We start from the raw sequence: 23,635 nt of genomic DNA, 5'->3' as shown, positions 1-23,635 counted from the left end.
GTGCGCGCTCCTATGACTCGCCCTGGAATATCTTTTCTTATCCGAACCCGCAACGCTCCTCGGAGATTAGGCGCCGCGGCAACATGACACCGAATGAAACGAACGAAACGACAGATCTGGGAAGGAGATCATCTGCTGCGGCATCTCATTGAATCATAGCCAGGATTCCCAAATTGAAGGAGAAACAGACTATATTTAGCACCATGGGGTTTTTTTTCTTTTCTTTTCGCCATGTTTTTCTTGTGTTTTTTTTTTCTTTTCATTTAGCGTGAATGGGCTGGAACGGGCCCATCCACGGCCACCCTGCCTGTGCGGCTTCTCTCTGTTGGGGTTCGGTGGGAAACTATCTGCGATGCTAAGAGTCGGTGTCCTGCTGGGTCAGGAATTCGGGCCGGGACGTGGGGGGAGCCAGGGACGAGGGGCCAGAACGCTCTGAGATGCCGCCACTCCCAGAAGGCACACACCCTCACTCGACCCCATCGGAGGAGGCCACAGGCATCAGGGAGAGACAAAGAAGCGGTTATTCCTTCTCTGTCTGCACATCTTCCGTGAGGCCCAAACGCAGGCCACCGTCTGACCGCCTAACAGACGGACACCGGCGGTTTGGCGCAACCCCCCCGCGGCAGACGCCAGGCTTCCCCCTGAGGCATCTCAGCCACAGTCCCTCCACAGTCAGCGCAGCTATGGAGCCAAGGCTTAGTGTCCTTCACCTCAGAACCCTGCTGTTTCAAAGAAAAAAAAAAAAACTGTTCCAAGGGGTGTCTGAGTAGGCCTACAGCCACGCATTGGCAGATCGCTTTTCATTTCTATTTTTGCCCAATATTGTTGTTTTGTTTCTTTGGCTTCGCAGAAGCTTCTGGAATTCGCTGGCCATCAGCAACCAAGGCTTCACACACTGCACGCATCAGCACATTTGGGAAGCTGGGAATGCAGAACGAAAGAGGGAGAAGCACCGGAGATACGGACGGGAAAACAACCACAGGGGCACACCAGGGACGTTTCCAGGCCCCCCCCCCCCCGAAACAGGAGATGCTGGGTTTGTGCAACCAGGCGATGAGGAGGACAGGGACTGGGCGGGGGGGGGAGGGAGGGCAATAATGAGGAGTAGGGATCACTGGTATTTATCTTTCATATGGAGCCTTGTTCCAGCATGGAAAGCCGTGAGGAAGGTCCATTCACAGGGTTTGGGAAAAAGGGAGGGGGGGAGTGATTGGGGGTGGGCCAGGGACAGGATATGCTGCAGTTTATGGGGCATGAAAGTCAATTACATTTTTTTATGTCTAGACAAACACACACACACACACACAGCCTACACACACAGAGATCGTTTAATTGTAATAAGCCTTGAATTCCAGCGGTCTGCCTACTATAGTTTTACAGCAGATTTTTTATTTTTTTGATACACAATGATGTGTACCAAGCTGAAGTCAAACACCCCAATATCAGTGTAGTGCAGCAGTATCTCTGCAGAACTTTTATGACTTCAATATCATTTTCTACATCATTTTTAAAAAATCTGATACAGCACAACTTTATGTCAAAGCTCCAATATAATTAACGTCATATGGAAACGGATATGACGCACTTGTTGATGTGAGAGTTAAGTGCTGAGTAGGTAAGGACTGACATAGAGAGAGCTGCACTGGCTCACACGCAGGAAGAGATCTTCAGTGACCCGTACCTGAGTCACCGTCAAAGGACAGGATCTCATCTGTAGACAGAACCAGTGTGACTCCATACTGAGTCATTATTTATTTATTTTTTTCTGTGAAAGCTCCTGTCTCAGAAGCATGTTCCCAATAAGGCTTTCACCCTGCAGCAGTAGTTAAACAATACGGTTACTAAAACTGAAAAATATCAGTCACACATTACTAAAAGGTATAATATTTACCTCATACGCCTTCCTCGATGAAGGCAGACTCTTTGTTGCAATGTTGAAGTTATGTTATCCGGGTGTATTGAGCTCAGTGTGTGACTCATTTATTTTAACTTTTTTTTGTGTTAGCCCGTATCTCCAGCACGAACAATAAGCCTATATTAGTCACCGATGAAATTGCAAAGAGGAAAACAGCAGAAAAATCCAAGAACCCACGAGAGGGAACACGAGTACGGTGTGACTTAAAAGCTGGTGCCAGGTTACAGCCTTTAGGCTGTTACCGTAATGCTGAAGTAATTCACAGTTTGTCGGATCAGAATGGCCACAGTACACAGTGCTTTATCACTTTGCGGACATGGAGGATATCAGTACAGACAGATGGCTGTGCTAACACAGGATTAAGCCTTAAATGAGCACAGGCAGAAGGTTTTGCTGACACAAGGTGAGGCCTTTGCTAACACAGGCAGAAGGTTTTGCTGACACAGGGTGAGGCCTTTGCTAACACAGGCAGAAGGTATTGCTAACACAGGGTAAGGCCTTTGCTAACACAGGCAGAAGGTATTGCTAACACAAGGTCAGGCTTTTGCTAGCACAGGCAGAAGGTTTTGCTGACACAGGGTAAGGCCTTAAACGAGCACAGGCAGAAGGTTTTGCTAACACAGGTTGAGGCCTTTGCTAACACAGGCAGAAGGCATTGCTAACACAGGTTGAGGCCTTTGCTAACACAGGCAGAAGGTTTTGCTGACACAGGGTAAGGCGTTAAACGAGCACAGGCAGAAGGTTTTGCTAACACAGGTTGAGGCCTTTGCTAACACAGGCAGAAGGTATTGCTAACACAGGTTGAGGCCTTTGCTAACACAGGCAGAAGGTTTTGCTAACACAGGTTGAGGCCTTTGCTAACACAGGCAGAAGGTTTTGCTAACACAGGTTGAGGCCTTTGCTAACACAGGCAGAAGGTTTTGCTAACACAGGGTCAGGCTTTTGCTAACACAGGTAAAAGGTTTTGCTAACACAGGGTGAGGCCTTTGCTAACACAGGCGGGCAGAAGGCTTGACTAGTGTATGAGCAGGACAGCTTTCTTTCTGGGTCTTAACAAAGCCTTACCCCTTAGACCTAGAGCAGTACGCTGTGCTGTGAGCCACATTAGTTTAACAGGGAGGAGGAGAGAGCTCATATGCCACTGCTGCATGATCACAGCACAGGGTACTGATATACTGTACATTTATTTATTTTTATTTTTATTTTATTTAACCTTTATTTACCCAGGGTAGGTCCGCTGAGCACGGATGCTCTTTTGCAGCAATGCCCTGCTTCACACTCATACACATTCACACCTGGGAGCTGCCCAGTATAACCACAAGCCTCTATTGTTGGCCACTGAGCAGCTCCACTGGAGGGCAAAAGACTGGCCAAAATAGGAGCTAGCTATGCTTATATGGAGGGAGGCTACACTAATGCTTTTTTGTATGCATAGTTGACTGAAAGATCCACACAAGAATTCCAATGCCCTTGTACATCTGTACCTGAGCAAATGGCAAATAAAAGTCTTATGTCTTATGGAAGACTTTCAAAGCTTGTTTTAAGCACAGAAGAAAAGGCTTTGCTAACATGAGTGATGGCAGTGAGAAAGAAATAAAAAGGAGTGTGGTTCTTACCTGGATCGCCTCGCTTTCCCATCCTCCCTCGTTTTCCTGGTGGGCCTAAAAAAAAAAAAGATTGACAGGAAAAAAAATTGATCATCAGTTTCTCCACAGTCTCTTTCTCTCTCCTTCTCTCTCTCTCTCTTAGTGCTCAGTGGGACATGGAGAAGCTCAGACGCTCACTGCTGCATGATCGATGTTCCCCTAACATTTGAACTCCCCAATGCTGTACTGCCAAGGCCCTTTGAACCCCAGGGAGCAGAAGGAGGGGATGGGGGAAACGTTAGCCAGTATGAAGGAGAGAGGTAGAAAAACCTGGAGCAGAACACTGATAATCACCATCCCCCCATCATCTCCACAAGCCAAACCCCCCAAAACAACAATATTAAATATCGTACTGCATAGGAGAATGCTAGCTATGCTTTATGCATTCCAGGAGGAAATACAGTCTAGTTATTATTGGTTTGTATATAATTAAGCTCAAATAAATTATACTTGTGTTGGCTTTTCCATATGCATGGGAAAATTCCTTTTAAAGGTTCCCCCAAACCCCTAAAAATTTGAATGATAGAGTATATGGGTATAATTAACAAAAAATAGCCTCCCTGGAAATTATTTTTGGGCCCAGAGGTTGATTAGATGAGTTTTACAGCTAGATGATCACAGAGTCCAACTGCTGCCTGCCAACAAACCTCACAGGCAAAGTACATCCAAGAGCACTGGAAAAACATCAATATTTTATTTTATTTTATTTTGTCCAAAAAATAAATGTTTGCAGAGAGCACAGATGAACTCCGTGCGAAATTGGCTGTTGAATAGGAAACATACCTGTGGAGCAGGACAGCACGCAGATGTTAAAACCTCTGTTTGCGGACATGCTTTCCCCATTAATATGAGTGGGGAGTCGACCGACTCCCTGCTGCAACACCTCCGCAGGGGAGACCCTTTGAGCGATTCTCTCTTATAAACCCCTTTACTGGACCGTGTAACGCAATGGCCATGCACAGGAAGGACCTGAAACCACTGCAAAAGGGTAACTAATGTTCCGTTGGGAGACGCCACACACCTTCCCCTGACTGTGATGGACACTGAACTTCATAACTGTGTAACTCAGGTTAAAGCCGGGGAAAAGTGAAGTGTCTTACAGGTTTAATGTTAGTATTCATTTATGCTGCGTTGAGCTGATTTAACTTGCATCACATGGCTATTTATTCCAGGAAATATTAATTAAATACAATCATCACCCAAAATGTATAAAATAGAACATTTTATAATATAAACCTTGCTGTATAAAAGGTATTAAGCATTTTAGTATTTCCTGTCTGACCACCATGTTCTCTGGCCTTTATTATTATTATTATTGTTATTATTGTTATTATTAATAATAAAAAAATAACAGTAGAGAGTTTGAAAAGTAAATATGCACCATCTCCGGCAGAACCAGCCCCCCCGCCCCCCACCCTCAATACTCCCGGTAATACTGGCAGCATCCATGAAAACTGCCGGAAATGGATGGGGCACATGGCAAACACCACCTGCTGGGGGCCAGACGGCGTGCGTGGGGAGGGGAGGGGGGGTTGCTGACACTGAGGCCTGCTTTCTGACTTTTCCCTTCATAATGAGGGAGGAAGCGTCCCTCCTGAGTACAGGGCAGGGTTCAATAGTAACACTCGCCTGGGGGAGCAATACCTGGTGTCGAACAAGTAAAACTGCTTGACCATTTGACTTCCCAGATTGGGCAAGTGAAGATTCAGAACTAATTCACAATGAAATCTCTTCTGAAATCTCAGCTTTGCACCACTAGACTAGCATAGAACTCACAGTGTATAAGAAGGAAAAATTGGTCGCAAGGCCATGTTTGTTGTTAAGACCACTAACCACTCAAAAAAAAAAAAAAATCTTAATGTTGAACCCTTATGAGAGTGTTCGTTCAGGGCGATATTGCAGAACCAACACAAATTCCAGTCGGCCATCCAGCACAAGATGTTGCTGTATGAGATGCATAATAAGACCTGCATGTCAAGATGTAGAAAAAGAGAAGGAAAGGTTAATCTCCTCAGCATGGAAGTGGTGTGGTAAACCATTGAAAGAAAAGACTGAGACTGGGAAAAGACAATGGGGGCCAATTATGGGGCCTTGGTGAACACCCTAAAGAATTGTGCACATGATGTAGGGTAAAATCCACTTCAGAGCACGTTTTAGCACAAGTGATTTATTTAAGTAATTTATTGGCTAAAGAATCCACAAAACTTTGTTCTCAAGGCTTTAATTGGCTGCTAATTGAAGGGAAACCACAAATACCAGAAGAACTACAGCCCTTTAGGACTGGAGATTGAAACCCTAGTCTACAGTGTCAAAAGGTTCAGAAAGGTGAATAAGGATAAAGATAAAAGAATGGAAAGATGCTACAGTTAATTGAATTGCTTAAGCTTCCTTGTCAACTGAAACCTGCTATCCCACAGTTATGATGGAGCCAACTGTGCACTGCCCTACAGGTTCACCTGTCATGTTAGGCACTGAAAGAATGATGATTCAATTCCAGACAAGCTATTCGACATCCCTTGATGTTACACCAGCCTACAGAGGATACATACATGCTTCACGAAGGCTTAGTGACACATAATTTGTGTTATAATACAACATAGGTCAGGAGGTGTCCCATTGGCACAGGAGGTCTTGATTGGATGTTGTCACAGTAGCGTGTCTCATTAGGCTGGCAGAAACAGAGCGCTGGTGGTCTGCTCGGGTCTGGGGGATAGCCGATATGCTCCGGGGCAATTCTGACCGGTCGATTACATTCGTGGGGCTCTGAGAGGCGTGCTGGGGGGGGGGAGACCATACGTGAGAAAAGTCCCCCCCCCCCCCTTGTTGCATGAGTGCTGCTGCCGTGGTTACAGTGCAAATGCGCGCCCTCCCAGGAGACAAGAGGGCCACCGCCCTTTCCCGTCTAGACCGCAGCTCCGCTAGGCCGGCACGTGGCTGCAGTCGAGCGAGAGCGGGAGATGCAGCCACTGTCTGATTACAGCCCTTACACAGAGCTTTCCAGAGTTTTTCATGGCCTCATAAAATGGCCTCCCTGTGGCTTATGACCCCCTTAGCTCAATAAAATGGCCTAGGTTACACAACTACTATTTAAAACCCGGAGGGGAGTGGGGGGGAGGGAGGGAGGGGGTGCATTGTGGAAAGGTTGCATTTGTATCTCTACAGTATATACGTACTGTGTGTGTGATGATTTGTATGAAAAACATGAGTACGGTGACACACTGAAATAAATGAAAACTTGCTCACTTGGATGCTTGGGAGAGGGTTGCAGTGTGAAAAGATGCAGGCTGGCTTGATCAAATGCTGCTTTTATACATAAATAATTAAGTAATCCATGTGCTTTATGACAGATTGACCTTTCTACACTTGCAGTAAAGATTAATATTCAGAAGAGCTGATGATGGGGATGATGGCGAAGAGGCCAGATGTGCCTCAAATGTGATCTGACCGTTCAATGTGTGACCGGGCCAATCTTTCAGCAAGGAGGCTGAGATCTCAGTCTCTCACCAGAACAGAGATAAAGTGCACAGCTAAATCACAGCTATGAGGGCACAGAGCAGAACTACTGAGCTAATTAATCCCTCGAAGAGTAGATGTTTTTGGAATGTTTTTTTTTCTTCAGTCAGTGTTCTAGAACTCTACTGCTTTCAGTAACCAGCACTGATTGTTACATCAGCATTAGAATGCTCAGTTGAGAATCGCATATCTTGTGATCTTACACCTTAACAGGTTAATAATATACATGGCCAAATCCCTCCACACCCACAGCATCCCCCACCTCCCAGCCTCCCACACACAGCCCAGCCCGGATATGAGAACGAGAAGCCTCCACGGACGCAGGCGTGCACGCGTGTGCCGTTCCTGGGACCTGTTTATATAGTCTGCAAAAAAGGTGATGTGTGTTTAGGTGGGTGGTGAGCAGTTTACAAATTGCAGCTGTCTGTGAACATTTCTGGTAGTCCTCCCAAGGGAAGTTGCCGAGGGGTGGATGGTGGGGGTCTCTCTTGATGGTGGAATGGGACGTCTCAGCACAGCTCAGCGTTCAGGTCCTCTCAACATCAGGTGTTCACACTTAAACATGAACATCTAACCTTTAGAGAAAACTACAACTCCCCAGAGAGGAAGCAGACCATGTTCCAGAGTGACCTATGGGAAAGTCTGAAAATCAAGTCATTTTCGGAGACTGACATTTCAGAGAGGATAGGTCAATTTCAGGCTGACGTGCAATAAAAAATGATTTACATAAAAGAGTGAATTCATACAAGACAGTGGCATAAATTTCCATCCTCCTGTCTGGCTCCTGGTTCTCATTTAGAAATTAGGTTCTTCTGTGCATTCCTAAGCCTAATAGTTCACATTGCAAGATGTGCGCCACACATTGGCTGCACAGACTGTACATTACATTGCCTGGTTTGAGGAGAGCCAATAACACTCGACTAACTGAAGGAGACTGGCTGCACGGCGTGAATCGCCCTGCATAGACATTGGCTTCCAGTGTGCAGACGTGCCCAGTGGTCTGCTACTTAATCCTGACCATGTCGGTGGTGACTCTGGCCGGCCGTTCCACAAGGCCAAACTGTCACCAAAGAGGAAGAAGAATTTAGTGGACTGGACTGCCATTATTTTGTCCCACTCCAACAGCTCCCCAGGTCTACTGAATGCCTGCAGCCAGGCTGCCTCAGCTGCAAGGTGAAAAATAAGGGCTGGCTGGCAGCAGACTATTAAGAGACTGCCTGTACTTCTCTGTGCCCTGTATTTAATGATGGATTCTGCAGCAAGGGAACAATCCTGCAAACTGGATGGGAGAACAAGAGTCAAAACTGGGTTAAAAATCGGTTTAACATAGACGGGGTGGGCGGGGGAGCATTGGTTTTGGTTGGGAAAATATCCTGCAACCTACGCGGTTTTGACGAGGCGCCAAGCGCAAATAAATGTGCAGAGCATGCAGCCCAAGGCTCCCAACCTGGGTCATCGTACCCCCCCCCCCCATACCACCCCCCCGACTGCCAAGAGCGCCCCCCCCCCCCCCCCCACCACAGACCACCAGAACACTCATCTTACAAGCCAGATGAACACCAGCACAGTTAGCAAAAAAAAACAACAAAAAAAACAAGACATCTGACACAATGATTCATCGCACAAAGCAATGTTGCAACAATTACATCGTCCTGCGTAAGTGGCATACAGATGGGTAAATATTAAGCCCATGTTAAGTGGTGTGTGAAATTCATTACCAAGAGCAACAGTAGTGAAAAGAGTAATTCATCTGTCAGGGTCATACTGTAAACAGAAAAGACACAGACCATCACAAAGATCAGGAGCCCGCGGTACTCCAAAGAAATAATGATGAAAAACATGCAAATGCAAATGGGTATCAAACCACCGCTGGTCATGACTTCACAGCCAGTTATATAATTCCATCTGCTTTGATATAAACATACATCTAAATCAGTGCATTTCAGGGAAATGTGTTTTTATTTGCGAGGAACGCATAGCAGGACCAACAGTAACAGTATCCATATTAAAAATGTGAAGGGAAGAAAACCCAAAAACAGTTCTTTACTTCACACCGCAAATGTCTTCAATAAGCGACCCAATGAAAACAATAAGCTACTCCATATTTATAGGCAGAGCTGTATGAATGCTGAAAGCATATTTTTCCTTTTCCCCACAGATGTTAAAGCAGCTTATTAACACAAGACCCCGCAAGACTTATCTGGACCCGGTTAACTCTGAATAAGTCAGATGATCGCAAGTTCTCCTTTCCTTCATCATGAATGAATGACTGAATGAATGAATGAATGAAAAAGTATAATAAATGCTTTAATTTAAATTATATTCACAATTATTTTCAAATTTAAAGCAACAAAAATGTATTCAGAGGGAACCAAAAACCCAAAAGCAATGGGAGATTGATTCTCTCACCCAGGGGCAAAGGGATGGAGAAACAGCTGTGCAAAATGATGTAAAATACAACAAACAACAAAACTGAAATCTGCAAAGGGTTAAAATCCTGACAGATTTTTTTATTTTATTTAAGATCTTTAGCAGTACAAAAATGACATTTCAATATGACCTCTCTGTTCTCAATAAACAAAGAATTACAACAAAAAAACACATTATTTGCCTGTTTAATTAGGATGTTTATTACACTTATTTTCTTCCAGTAGCCAAACATAAATATAAAAGGCATCATGTTGAGCAACAGAGTGTGGAGGCTGCAGACAGAGAAAGCCCAACACTGTTCTGATTAGTCCCGGGAAGCCTCATGACAATAACTCTCAGTGATGGAAGAGAGCTTCAGGTCTTTGTAGTCCTTTAAATGTCTTCCTTGGAAGCAGACCTAATGCTCTTAACAAAGCGACTGTCATCCTCTCTTTTCCCTCTGTTGATAAATGAGTGTAGAGAGGGCCTCCAGCCTGTCTGAACAAACTGCAAATCCTGCTACTCAGTAAATGAACATGGTTTCCACTTCACTTTTAAGCCTCAGAAAGCAGACCCCTACCCCCCACCCCTTCTGTACCTATTTAAGTCATCATGTACTTGCAGCTCTAATGAAGATCACATCGCACTGGGTCTATGCAAACCACAAGAACAACAGAGACAATGGAACACTGGAAAAGATATTTTAACATTTAACAGTGCCACTGAATTCTTTATTATCTTGTTGTGTGTATGTAAAAAAGCAGCATTTCCTTGTATTTCACATTACATTGACATTTCAGGCAGACACTCGTATTACGTGCACAGTGACCAGCCCATTATACTAAACTGCCAATCTATAATATGCAATACCACCCTTTTGCTGTCAACAATGGATAAGCTATAAGAAAAACTATTAACTATTTTTACTTCAGGAGCTTTACACATTTTGTATATATTTGTGCGTTCATATGTTTGTGTCAGGAAGGAGTTGCATAAATATTTCAACCTTCAAATGTAGCACAACATAGTGGCATATGTTTTTAGGCTGCATATGCTTTATACAGGAAAAGGACTAAAGGACAAGAGCACGCAATCACAGAAGCACAATTTTATTTCTCTATCGTCTTTCCTCAAAAGTTAGTACGTCATCTACCAACATGGACTATATAATTCAGTTTAAAAATCGGAGACACAATATGGAGTTGCATGCACAATAAAGACTCGCTCCCATACTGATCAGGTTTTTTTTGCTGACATGCAAACCTAAGGCACGTATTCAGATGAACTTTGAGGCCTTTATTATGCATACATAACACATTCATACACATTGAATTACTGCTTTATAAATCATTCATAAACAAAGGCAAATTTATGGATTACTAGAACACGAAAATGTAGCTGATGCTGATGAAAAAAGTAGAGAAAAAATATGGAAGGCACACATGAATTAAATATGGGAAACACTGAATGTAAACCACAACAATCTGAATTCTCCAGTAGTTAATCCTTCAGATTTACACACCAAACTTGCGCTCCAATGCTATCATAAATCAACAGTCTATGCACTCCCCGCTATGCCAGGGATTAACGTAAATGCCTTAGGAAAGCTAACAGATTCCAGAGGAATTCCAGGCCTTACTGTTAAAGTCCACATGTATAAACAGCAATGATGGGAGAGCAAGGTTTCCCCTTGAAAGCTACTGTGTGCTGCCAATTGCTGACTCATATGAAATACTACTAATACTATTACTACTACTACTACTACTACTACTAATAATAATAATAATAATCCCTTTATAACCACAGTTTACCCTTTTTCAAATGCATTATTTCAGCAGGACAATATGCCATGTCACAAACCATCATGTATGATCTCATGCTGGTTCCATGAATACATCAGAACCAGAACCTGCAGAGTCCCCAGATCTCAATGCAATAGAGCACCTTAGGGAACTCCATGATGCTATCAAGTCAGCATGTACCCAAAATCCCAAAATACTGCTTTTAAATCTCAAAGCACTTTACAGTGAGAGGGGAACAAAGTTCACTTCAACCAATACCAATGTATAGCACTGATAAGTAGCTGAAGAGATCCCAATGGAGCACAAGCTGTCATGTTCCGGTGTTCCTGTCTGTGTTTCCCCTGTTGGGCCGCCAGATGGCGGCACTTCTGTTTTGTGTCCTGCTCCCTCCCTGTTAATTGTATGATTGTTTCATTGTCTCGTTATCCCATCATTGTTCCCACCTGTGTCTTGTTATCCCCTCCTTCTGGTTTGATTGTTTTTTGAGTTCACCTGTGTCTTGTTACCCCTTGTCTATTTAAGTTCTCTGTTCCCTTGACTCGGGTGCTGGTTCCTTGCGTTTGTTCTTCCTTGTGGTTGTTGCCTTTTAAATGTTCAGTCCATTTATACCTGCCGGCGTTTTTTTACCTGTTTGTGTTTGTTCCCGAGTTGTGTTTGTTACCTGACATACATGTACCTGCCTGCTTGTGTTTGTTTCCCGACTGTATGTACCTGCTTGTTCCCTTGTGCTCTGCCTTCCCGTGTTCTGCCCCGCCTGTGTTTTTGAGTTCTTGTTGTTTTCTGTTTCATTAGATTATTTTTTGAGTTTGTGTTTCACCTGCCTGTATTTTGTTCCTGACTTGTGTTTTTGTCCTTCCCTTGTGCTCTGCCTTCCCGTGTTCTGCCCTGTCTGTGTTTTTGAGTTCCTGTTTTCTGTTTCATTAGATTATTTTTTGAGTTTGTGTTTTAGCCCATTGTGGCCTTGTCTGTTCCTTGTTTGTTCACCTTGTGTTAGTAAAGTCTTTGTTAATTTTCCCTTTTGAGTTTGTGTTTTTTTCCCTCTGCGTTTGGGTCCCCCCTACCCGGACCGTCACAGAAGGAACCAGCCAGTGTGGGACCCAGCAGAGGTGTTTTTTTTTTTTTTTTTTTTTTGGTTGTTCGTTTGTTTGTTTATCATGCCACCGGGGTGGTGGAGTGACCCGGAGGACTCGCCACCCAGCGCCCTTGAGCTTCCCAGTGCCCGGGGTGGGCGGTCACGGAGGCGCCGTGGTCGGGCTGCCTCCCGGTCGGCCAGACCTCCAGCTGCCCAGCCAGCGGTTCCCGGCCCTGCGTCATTCGAAGGGACTCGACTGGCGATCTTTCCAGGGCCCGGCCCGCGGGGGTCCCGCCGGTCCCGTCCAGCTGCCCAGCCTGGTTCCCTACGGCTGTGGTCTGTGTTCCTGTCCCCTGCCCAGCCCAGTCGGCAGGGCCCTCGGCCTGCTCCACCCCAAGTCCAGGAAGGGCCTTCACGGCCTGCTCTGCCTCAAGTCCCGGAGCGGCCTTCACGGCCTGCTCTGCCTCAAGTCCCGGAGCGGCCTTCACGGCCTGCTCTGCCTCAAGTCCCGGAGCGGCCTTCACGGCCTGCTCTGCCTCAAGTCCCGGAGCGGCCTTCACGGCCTGCTCTGCCTCAAGTCCCGGAGCGGCCTTCACGGCCTGCTCTGCCTCAAGTCCCGGAGCGGCCTTCACGGCCTGCTCTGCCTCAAGCCCCGGAGCGGCCTTCACGGCCTGCTCTGCCTCAAGCCCCGGAGCGGCCTTCACGGCCTGCTCTGCCTCAAGCCCCGGAGCGGCCTTCACGGCCTGCTCTGCCTCAAGCCCCGGAGCGGCCTTCACGGCCTGCTCTGCCTCAAGCCCCGGAGCGGCCTTCACGGCCTGCTCTGCCTCAAGTCCCGGAGCGGCCTTCACGGCCTGCTCTGCCTCAAGTCCCGGAGCGGCCTTCACGGCCTGCTCTGCCTCAAGTCCCGGAGCGGCCTTCACGGCCTGCTCTGCCTCAAGTCCCGGAGCGGCCCCCAGAGCCACCTGGAGTCCCGGAGAGGCTCCCAGATCCGCCTCGAGCCCCGGAGAGGCTCCCAGATCCGCCTCGAGCCCCGGAGAGGCTCCCAGATCCGCCTCGAGCCCCGGAGAGGCTCCCAGATCCGCCTCGAGCTCCGGAGAGGCTCCCAGAGCCGCCTCGAGCTCCGGAGAGGCCCCCAGAGCCGCCTCGAGCTCCGGAGAGGCCCCCAGAGCCGCCTCGAGCCCCGGAGAGGCCCCCAGAGCCGCCTCGAGCCCCGGAGAGGCCCCCAGAGCCGCCTCCAGCCCCGGAGAGGCCCCCAGAGCCGCCTCCAGCCCCGGAGGTCCCGCCTGCTCTGACCCTTCCGCGGAGGCCGCCTGCTACACCCAAGTTTCGGGCTTTACTTGTGCCTCGAGCCCCGGGGGGGCCTCCGGAGCCGCCTCAAGCCCCAGGGGGGCCTCCGCAGCTGCCTCGAGTCCCGGGGGGGCCTCCGGAGCCGTCCAGAGCTCCGGAGAGGCTTCCGGAGCCGTCCAGAGCTCCGGAGAGGCTTCCAGAGCCGTCCAGAGCCCCGGAGAGGACAACGGTCCCTTCTGTTGTCCCGCAGGGGCCGCCGCAGACTGCTCTGGCCGCCCCGCAGGCTAAGCCACCTGCCTTGCCCCCTAGCGTTCGTGCTCCCCCTGGCGTTCGTGCTCCCCCTGGCGTTCGTGCTCCCCCTGGCGTTTGTGCTCCCCCTGGCGTTTGTGCTCCCCCTGGCGTTCGTTCTCCCCCTAGCGTTCGTGCTCCCCCTAGTGTTCTCGCGCCCCCCAGTGTCCGTTCTTCCCCTAGTGTTCTTGCTCTCCCTAGTGTCCACACCTTGCCCCCTGGCGTTCGTGCTCCCCCTGGCGTTCGTGCTCCCCCTAGTGTTCTCGCTCCCCCCAGTGTCCGTTCTTTCCCTAGTGTTCTCGCTCCCCCTAGTGTCCACACCTTGCCCTCTGGCGTTCGTGCTTCCCCTGGCGTTCGTGCTTCCCCCGGTTTCGTCGCTCCCCCCAGTGGTCGTCCCTCCCCCGGTCTCGTCGCTCCCCCCAGTGGTCGTCCCTCCCCCGGTCTCGTCGCTCCCCCCAGTGGTCGTCCCTCCCCCGGTCTCGCCGCTCCCCCCAGTGGTCATCCCTCCCCCGGTCTCGTCGCTCCCCCTGGTGTCCATTCTCCCTTTGGTGTCTGTCCTCCCAACCGTGTGTCCGTGTGTTCCCCGGCCCCCCTGTCTAATTGTCTGCCCGCCTGTTTGTCTGTTAGTCTACCCGTATGTGTGTCAGCCAGTTTGTTGGCCTGTTTGTCTGCCCCCCAGGCCGTCAGCCCATCGGCCAACGTGTTTGCCCGCCTGTCTGCCTGTCTGTCTGTGTGCCAGTCCGCGTGTGTTTTGTCTTGTTTGCCTGTGTGTCAGTCCCTATGTCAGTTGTTGGGTTCCCCCCTCGCCTTCCCTGTCTGCCTGTCCCTTTGTGTGTCCATCGGTGTCGCCGTGTGCCTCCCCGCCTGCTTGTCCCTGTGTCTGTCTTTGTAGGTCTCCCTATTGTGCCAGTGTCTGTCAGTCTTTCCCTCTCAGTCTTGCCCTACCCAGTCCAGTGTTGTCCACCTCGCCCCAGTCCAGTCCTGTATGTCTGCCTTGCCCCTGTCCTAGTCCCCCCTGGTTTCCTGAGTCCCCCTGGTCCCCTGAGTTTCCCCCGAGTCGCCCGATGTGCGGGCCCTGAGTTTCCCCCGAGTCGCCCGATGTGCGGGCCCTGAGTTTCCCCCGAGTCGCCCGATGTGCGGGCCCTGAGTTTCCCCCGTGTCGCCCGGGTCCTGCCCAGCCCTGAGTCTCCCCGTGTTGCCCGGGTCCTGCCCAGTCCCGAGTCCTGTTCCCCCGTCCGAGTCCAGTCCCGAGTCCTGCGTCCCGTTCCAGTCCCGAGTCCCGTCCTGTTCCTGTCCAGTCCTGTTTCTGCCCCGAGTTCCCGTCCAGCCCCGAGTTCCCCTCCAGCCCCGAGTCTTGTTCTTGTCTTGTTCCTGTCCTGTCCAGCCCAGCCCTGAGTCTTGTCCTGTCCAGTCTTGTTCCTGCCCCAGTCCTGTTCCTGCTCTGTGTCCAGTCCCTGTTCCTGTCAGAGTCCTGTTCCCGTGTTCTGTCCCTGTTCTTGTCTTGTCCTGTCTCCAGCCCCCACCCTCTGTTGACTCCCTCCCCGGGTCGGCCTCCTGGGACGTCAGGAGCCGTCCCTTGGGGGGGGGGTACTGTCATGTTCCGGTGTTCCTGTCTGTGTTTCCCCTGTTGGGCCGCCAGATGGCGGCACTTCTGTTTTGTGTCCTGCTCCCTCCCTGTTAATTGTATGATTGTTTCATTGTCTCGTTATCCCATCATTGTTCCCACCTGTGTCTTGTTATCCCCTCCTTCTGGTTTGATTGTTTTTTGAGTTCACCTGTGTCTTGTTACCCCTTGTCTATTTAAGTTCTCTGTTCCCTTGACTCGGGTGCTGGTTCCTTGCGTTTGTTCTTCCTTGTGGTTGTTGCCTTTTAAATGTTCAGTCCATTTATACCTGCCGGCGTTTTTTTACCTGTTTGTGTTTGTTCCCGAGTTGTGTTTGTTACCTGACATACATGTACCTGCCTGCTTGTGTTTGTTTCCCGACTGTATGTACCTGCTTGTTCCCTTGTGCTCTGCCTTCCCGTGTTCTGCCCCGCCTGTGTTTTTGAGTTCTTGTTGTTTTCTGTTTCATTAGATTATTTTTTGAGTTTGTGTTTCACCTGCCTGTATTTTGTTCCTGACTTGTGTTTTTGTCCTTCCCTTGTGCTCTGCCTTCCCGTGTTCTGCCCTGTCTGTGTTTTTGAGTTCCTGTTTTCTGTTTCATTAGATTATTTTTTGAGTTTGTGTTTTAGCCCATTGTGGCCTTGTCTGTTCCTTGTTTGTTCACCTTGTGTTAGTAAAGTCTTTGTTAATTTTCCCTTTTGAGTTTGTGTTTTTTTCCCTCTGCGTTTGGGTCCCCCCTACCCGGACCGTCACACAAGCAAAGAGCTCCACAAACTAAAAACACCTCCTATAATGAACAGGGCCTGACTACTTCCAAAATGAAGCACGACATGACATCATATGGCATGGCATACATTCAGCAGATGCTCAACATAAGAGCATTTAAGAGAGTTTTATAGGTAGTCTATTTAGGTTACTGATAAAAGTAGCCATGCCATTACTCTGTCTGAGATGTGAGGGCCACAGAGAGAACAGGCTCGCGTGACCTGGGTGCACATGAGCCCTGCTGGAAATAAGCAGTCGTGAACCCCCCCCCCCCCTTTCCGAAACATTCACATGTGCTGGTCATGGCTCACAATGGCAGTGTTTATCCAGAAAGCGGGGGGTTCATCCGCCTTCAGGGGCCACTTGGGTGGTGCCGCCGTTAATAGGCCAATCGGAAGGCAGAGGTGCATCGACAGCAACAGAACTCCAACTCAGAGTGTAATCAGCTCCGGGGGCTGTTGACCTTGGTCTTTGGCCAATCATATACAGTGTTGTGCTGTGCATACACTAATGTAAATATGTACGTAATAAGGGTATTGTGAAGCAACAGTAGTGGCCGATGAGCAAAAAATTAGTTTTTATTATTGCATTCCAGGCTAAAGGCTAAGTTCCCCACCTTCCCTATATCACTGTCTTCGGTTGACACAGGCTAGCACTGACATTGTGGAGAAGTTGGAACATCTGGATGTTAAGTCTCAGAAACCTAAATGAGCCATTCTTACTTCCTGGTTGAATTTAGGTTAATATCTCGTGCTCCAGTCTGTCCAACTGAAGTCTGTCTGTGTGAAGGGGGAGGTTTTTGGGGTAGAAGGTTGATTGGATGGGGTCACCCAAAGTTCCCAGAGATGGCGTGTGAGTTGTAGGTGCATTAGTAGGAGACCTTAGTTTGCACACCAGAAGCATGTTTGTAAAATTAATCCTCTTTGTAAAGGAGGAAGCCTGGGAACACTATCAACAAAGCATTAAATTTCCTCCCTAACTGGATTAAGGTGTAAAAATATATGGCTGGACCTCGGCGCCAATATATGCAGAGTCTCAAGGAGAATCCACTGTCAGTATAATTTGCCATGGTTACAGTCTTGCCCATACCTAGGTGGTGTACAAGAAAGAAATTGGAACACCAGTGTCAAGTCACTTAAGAGGGTGCTTTTGATTAAACTGCCCGCTCTTGACTGGTTGACCGCAATTAAAATTTGTGGTCAACTTGATGTGTAGTTCCGTCTGTTTTTCCTTGCACTAGAAAGTGACGACCTCAGTTCTGCTAACTGTTGCCACTTTCATATGATGTCCCCCCTCTTGGTTCCTTGCTAACATTACCTTCGAACAGGCATCCCCAAAAGTTTGGAGTATAGACAGCCAAACCAGAATCTCTGCAATGACCCATGGGCCAAAATCTTACAATTCCCAGATGCAAGAGTAAGAACAGAATTTTCCAACAGTATGTTTGTTTCAGTGCCTGATGCGTACCATTACAACATGGCCTTGCACAGGAAATTATGTGAACGGGGCTTCCGTCAATTACTGGTGCATTTATACGGGACTTTTAACATAATGTATGTGAAAATAATAATAATGTACTGTCAGTCATGGTTTGAATCAGCCAGCAACAGTTTACATACTGAATCATTTGCGTGATCTTTTTCCCCCATTCCCATTACCTTCTAGGATGAGTTTTTTCCCAACCCTTTTGTGTGCCAAACCAAAGGCCTTGGCAAGCCATAGCTTGGGCAACTCCGCTTTAGATGATGCGGCTCATGAAATTCTGGAAAACTGGGCCATCACTGAGGCCTCATCTTACAGCTATGCTAGCCATATATGCTAGCCATGACAACAGACATCAAGGCCCATCCATTTTAGTGAATGCCTCTATGAAAGCTAGGATGTTATTTGCTTAATTTATACTATTAATTAATAATGATTTGATGGAATTAACCAAAATGGAACTTTTATGGAACTATATAAAAAAGTGTATTCAAACCACACTTTTCAGTACTTTGTGCAACATCTCTTTGCAAGCATAACACATATGAGTTGCCTTCTATAGTTTTAGGAGATTGGTGAAAATATTGGGGGAGGAGGGGATCTCTGACAGTTCCTCCATACAAAATATTTCCAGATCCTTCAGATCCTTAGTCTGTGGCTTGTTGGCAGCCCATGTCAAATCAGCCGCACATTTTAATCAGGAAATCTGGCGACTGCATTGTATAAATAGTAATTTTGTGGCCAGTTAACGCTTTTCTGTGCATAGGACCATTGTCTAGCTGAAAGATCCATTTGTGGTCAAGTTTGAGTACATAACCAGAACCAGTTTTTGGGGAAAATGTCTTGGTACATATTGGAGTTCGTGACTCCATAACATCCACAACTTTTCACCATAACATTTCAACAAAAACTGTCTTACAACTTCAATCCCAATGCTAATGTGCCAGGAAAAAAAATTGTTTGAAATATTGTTGAAAAGCAACATTTTTGTTAATTACCCTCAATAGAGGCTTTTTTCTGGCAACCCTTCCGATACATATATACAGTTCATTACTTTTATCATTAGTTTTATACAACCTTCTTTTCTTATCTTTGCCAAGGGTATAAATCATGTTGGAGGATACTATGTGTGTGCGTGGTTGCATGTGTGTGCAAATGTAGATATAGATGTAAATTTACATAGTGTACATAAACATGCAGCAACCTTGTACATTACCAGCATAATACATTTCAATTGAGTAGAAATTCTCTCTCGTGGAATTTTTACCCTGGCTATAAAACAGTGGAGACCGAATAGAATATAAATACATATTTACATGAATCCCCACAGGAAATGTCAAGTAGACAAAAGCCAAAAAAGTCTGTTTTCAGTGCTGGAAAAGAAAACATAAACGACACACAGGCCCAGCAGGGACTGAGCAGAGTCTGAGCTCGCCCCTGGTTGAACGTTTGAGACTTTTGGGGGTGCGCCTGGTTCATTTCCACAGGAAGCCCCACAGTGACCCCACGCGTTGTGTATCCGCAATTCCCGCTAACGTATGCCAGGCTTCCCTCGACCCCCCCCACCACCCCCACCACACCCGTGCCTCTCGTCGCCCCCTGCTCATGGAAGCTAATCTACACAGTACAGTACAGTGCATCAGGAGGACAGGCTGAATCCAATTTAAAAGCGGGCCTTTGATTCTGTTTGGCTGTGGCGCCGTTCGTGATGACGTTTGGCTCATCTCTGGAGCCACATTTTCGGGAGAGAAAACGCTGACAGCTCTGACTCCTCTCCAATGTCACGCTTGAGGGATCTGAGTAGCCACTCTGGCTGCTCTGAATGTTAGACGTACCATAGATGCCAAGGTGAAATATGCACGTGTGTCAACAGCCTTCCAAACCAGTGGGCATTTACTCATTTAAAAAAATAAAAAATAATCAACAAAAAATACAGTTGTTGCTGTTGATTGTAATATTAATGATTGCAACAAAAAAGTAAAATGTAATTTACACATTAAAAAACTGTATTTATAGAACTTGCAAGAACTACCAGGCGTGCTAACAGGGATTTTCCCCCCTCAGATCAATGAAACAATTGAGTCAGCCAGAGAAAAACATGAAAATCAGATAAGAAGCTAAAAGAAATAAACAGTAAAATGAAGAAAAAAAAACAGCCTGCATACTCAACGTTCTCCACACTCATACGTCACTGGACGGTATCTCGGGAGAACATTTTAACCTTTGGCTGTGCTGACCCTCTCCCACATGCCGGAGAGTCCGGAGCGGGACGCTAAGGGGACGCTAACAGGCTGGATGAATTTTGCAGTCCTCCCTTCTCCCATCTCTCTCTCTGAGGTTCTCGGGGGAATCAGGAAGCACAAGGAATAAATCATTCAGGGAAAGCCTGGGCTGCTTGCCATCTCACAGCACAAGGCCTCCATTCTTCTTCTGAGGAGGAACATCTTCCTCAGCTCACTGCCTTGGTTCTCCGCTCAAAGCCATTTATTCTAAAATCCTCTAAAAATAGTCCACTGATGGGTCACCTTACCCTCCAAGCTGTATCCCAACGATGGATCCCCCATACCCTGTTCACTGTACCCCACTTGTAGCTATCATTTCAGTTGCCTAAGTGCCTCTATATTTATCAACTGTGAACTGACGGATATCTTATTGCATACATTATACTGACTGATATTGATATATGTGAAACTGAGTATTTCAAATACTGTACTATGTCAGCCACATCATTTCTGTCCCCCTAACTGGACCAGATTGGTTACAGTTTTCTTCTGCTTTTGCTTTAATGATTTTTTTAGAAATGGCACACTCTGCACTTTGTGTTTATATAGCCGCCAAGAAAAGCCCCAACCCAAGGAGGTATCAATTAGTCAGCTCCAGCTAAATCCAGAGGATTCACTGACACTCCATATGGTTTCCCCTCTGCGGAAGGATGCCTATGATGGAATTTGCATTCTTATGGATTCAGCGAGTCCTTCCAATTAGCCGGATTACACCGCGGAGCAATTTTCAGGAATGCAGATCACCTGGGGCTGTTGACGTAGCTGAAACAGCATCAGAGGGCATGACTCTGAGATCAGCAGGGTATCTGAAATAGGAACAGTAACACCTTTCTTGGGCTCACTGAGGCGACAGCATGTGCAGGATGCATGTGATCCATTTATAGAACTGAACACTTTGCTAGAATGGCTGAAGTTATATTTCCTTTCTAAATGCTCCAAATGCCGGCAGTCAGCATCAGCAGGGAAAAGAGCTGACCGTGTTACATCTCCCTCCCTGATTGACAGATGATAAAGCGCCTTTCCAACTTACATCTTCCATGGCGCGCGCGCGCTCTCTCTCTCTCTCTCTAGTTTTGGAACAGACTGTAAAGGGCCTGAAACATGAAATATTTATGCCCAATTACTTTTTCAGCTGAATGTTAACAGCAAATAAAACAATGAAAATAGTTGTATTTATGGAACTATTTATGTCTGGAATTTTAGAAACCATAGTTTCATCAAAAGGTGGAACCAGTATGTATGACCATGCGTGCAAGTTTGTGCATGCAGACACTGAGTGTGTGTATGTAAGATAGAGAGACTGTGTGTGTGTGTATGTGTGTGTGTGTGTGTGTGTGTGTGTGTTCACGTGCAGGCATGCATCCTTTTCCTATGTTCCTTCAAGACCAATGTGACTCAAACTTCTGAATTCCCAGAAAATTTTCTGATGTTTTTTTTTCTTTACATTACGCATGGAGGCAAACCATGAAAACAACCAAAGTCCTTTAGTGCTGTCATCCATGAAAAGCACAGGCTTAAATCTTTCAACCCTACTTCGTATTTGAAAAAGAAAAAAGTCATTCCACTCTAATAAAGAGCAGGACATGCAGTCTCTGGGCTTGGAAATCCCAAAGACTGTCCAAACACGCTGTCAAATAAAAGTGGAGAGGTTTACAGTAGATGCACTCTTTCGCGTTGGCTGCACTTTGTGACACGCGTTGGGAAGTGCTAGCCAGCGCGCGGGAAGGCCGACTCTCTCTACGCCCCAGAGTCGTGTTTCATCCTCACGCTTCCCGCCCTTTCACTGCTTCCACATGTGCGTCTCACTGTCCGGGACAGACAGCTCCTTGGCAAAGAAAAGGCCAGCCTCCAGCACTGCACAGGAAATACATACATTTAAACGCCCCTGATTGTACAGTAACCTTCAGACGGTTCACGTGTCAATGGTCATTCTGAGGGGTATGGATTCTCATCCATTTACAAGCTAAAAATTGTGTACATTCCATGTGTGCGACACAGGGAAACTGTTCCTCAAGTTTTACAAATATCTTTTGGCCAGTTTCAAAATTTGAGTAATACATATTGTGATATGTATTTTTTGCAATTATTTATTTTTTCTGAAATACTAATAGTTTGGTAGGATAGTGCATAGTGTTAGTGAAAAGGTCCTTTTTGTGAAACCACAAAAAGGTGCCATAGATTTAATATTTGCATTAATTCACCATTCACACATTGACCCCCATTCATTTCCGTCTTTATTTTTCAGAATTTGTGTTAGCTAGGAAGCATTTTGCCTAAACGATTTTCCTCAACTTTTCACTGCATTCCAGCAGTGAACCTATTTAGCTTTCTAGACGTCTTTCATCTCGGTTAAAGTGTGTAATAGTAACCAGGGCTCAAATGATCATATTATTACTAACCATAAAAAAGTGTTAATGATTTACTCCACCTTCATACAACATTCATGATGCATTCAAAACCACCACAAACTCATTACATTGCAATTACATTTAAATTACACACATCTTTATGACTGTTAAATCATTGTGAGATTTATGCCCTGATTCATGTTTTTAGTACAACCCCCAACATCAAAGTTTGTATTCCTTCAACACCTCAGCACTGTAAGCACATCATTGTGTTCAATCCTATGTTGTAAGACAAGGAAAGTGTGACCATATGGGGCTGTACAATTTATGGGGGAGTATTTGTACGGCCTTCAACAGTATTCTCTTTAAAAAGTCAGGTTTGAGTATATACGGACCTTTTGAACTGATTATGTAAACGCATTCACAGTTATGTTTTTTTACATACCAGGTAGCATGCCATTCTATAAATAATAGCCTAAAGCACTTGTAAATGCCTATCATAACTACTATGTAAGCTTGTTTGGACTGAATTGTTATGTGTTAAGTGTCAGAAAAGGTGTAGACACAGAATGTGCAGTCGTGAATGGAAACTCCCACTGACCTGGTATAACACCTCTGAAATTCACACATACTTATGGGCTAAGGATCAGGTAAATGTGACAGTGTGTGAGTCACACACACACATACACACACAAAACACTCTTTCTCCTCCATAGAAACATGCACAAATGCCTGTACAAAAACTCACACATACACATAAACCCACAAGGATATGCACACACATGCACAGATACACACAATATAAATATGACAAATGCAGCAAAAATACACACAGGACATGCAACAGCTCCTGTATAAATCACAGCACACATTATGATGTGTATTTTACTTAATGATGTCCAGAATTTGTCAATATGTTCTCACTTTGTAGGGAACAGTTCATCTCGGAGGGCTGCTTTCTATTTCCTATTTCTGTATCAAAAGTCCACTTGCATAGTCATCCCACAAAAGCTTGAGATTATGGTGAGAATCAACACCCATGAATGACTAGTCTTTCATCCCACAGGTTTAGTGCATATGGCAGATATCCCACGTGTGCGTATGTGCATCTGTGTGTGTGTGTGTTGTACTAGAGAGTAGTTCTGCAGCGTGTTCCTCAGTCAGCTTGTAACTTCATGGTCATTTCAAAGCTCATTTTCACTTGATTTTAAACTAAAGACCCT

The 23,635-nt window shown here is 46.5% G+C and overlaps 1 protein-coding gene across 2 annotated transcripts in view; it reads right to left on the bottom strand.

The window, feature by feature from the left end:
* LOC118236169 (collagen alpha-1(XXIII) chain-like) overlaps nucleotides 1-23,635 on the bottom strand; it is a 116,497-nt gene that overhangs the window by 32,539 nt on the left and 60,323 nt on the right. For both annotated transcript variants that reach the window (XM_035434289.1, XM_035434290.1), the window contains exon 3: nucleotides 3,532-3,576. In XM_035434289.1, coding sequence (XP_035290180.1) covers nucleotides 3,532-3,576 — 45 coding nt within the window. The remainder of the gene's footprint in view (nucleotides 1-3,531; nucleotides 3,577-23,635) is intronic.

This window comes from Anguilla anguilla, chromosome 9 (assembly GCF_013347855.1).
Source record: "Anguilla anguilla isolate fAngAng1 chromosome 9, fAngAng1.pri, whole genome shotgun sequence".
Lineage (NCBI taxonomy): Eukaryota > Metazoa > Chordata > Actinopteri > Anguilliformes > Anguillidae > Anguilla > Anguilla anguilla.
The sequence above is the reverse complement of the archived record's forward strand: the minus strand, read 5'-3'. Positions and strand labels throughout refer to the sequence as shown.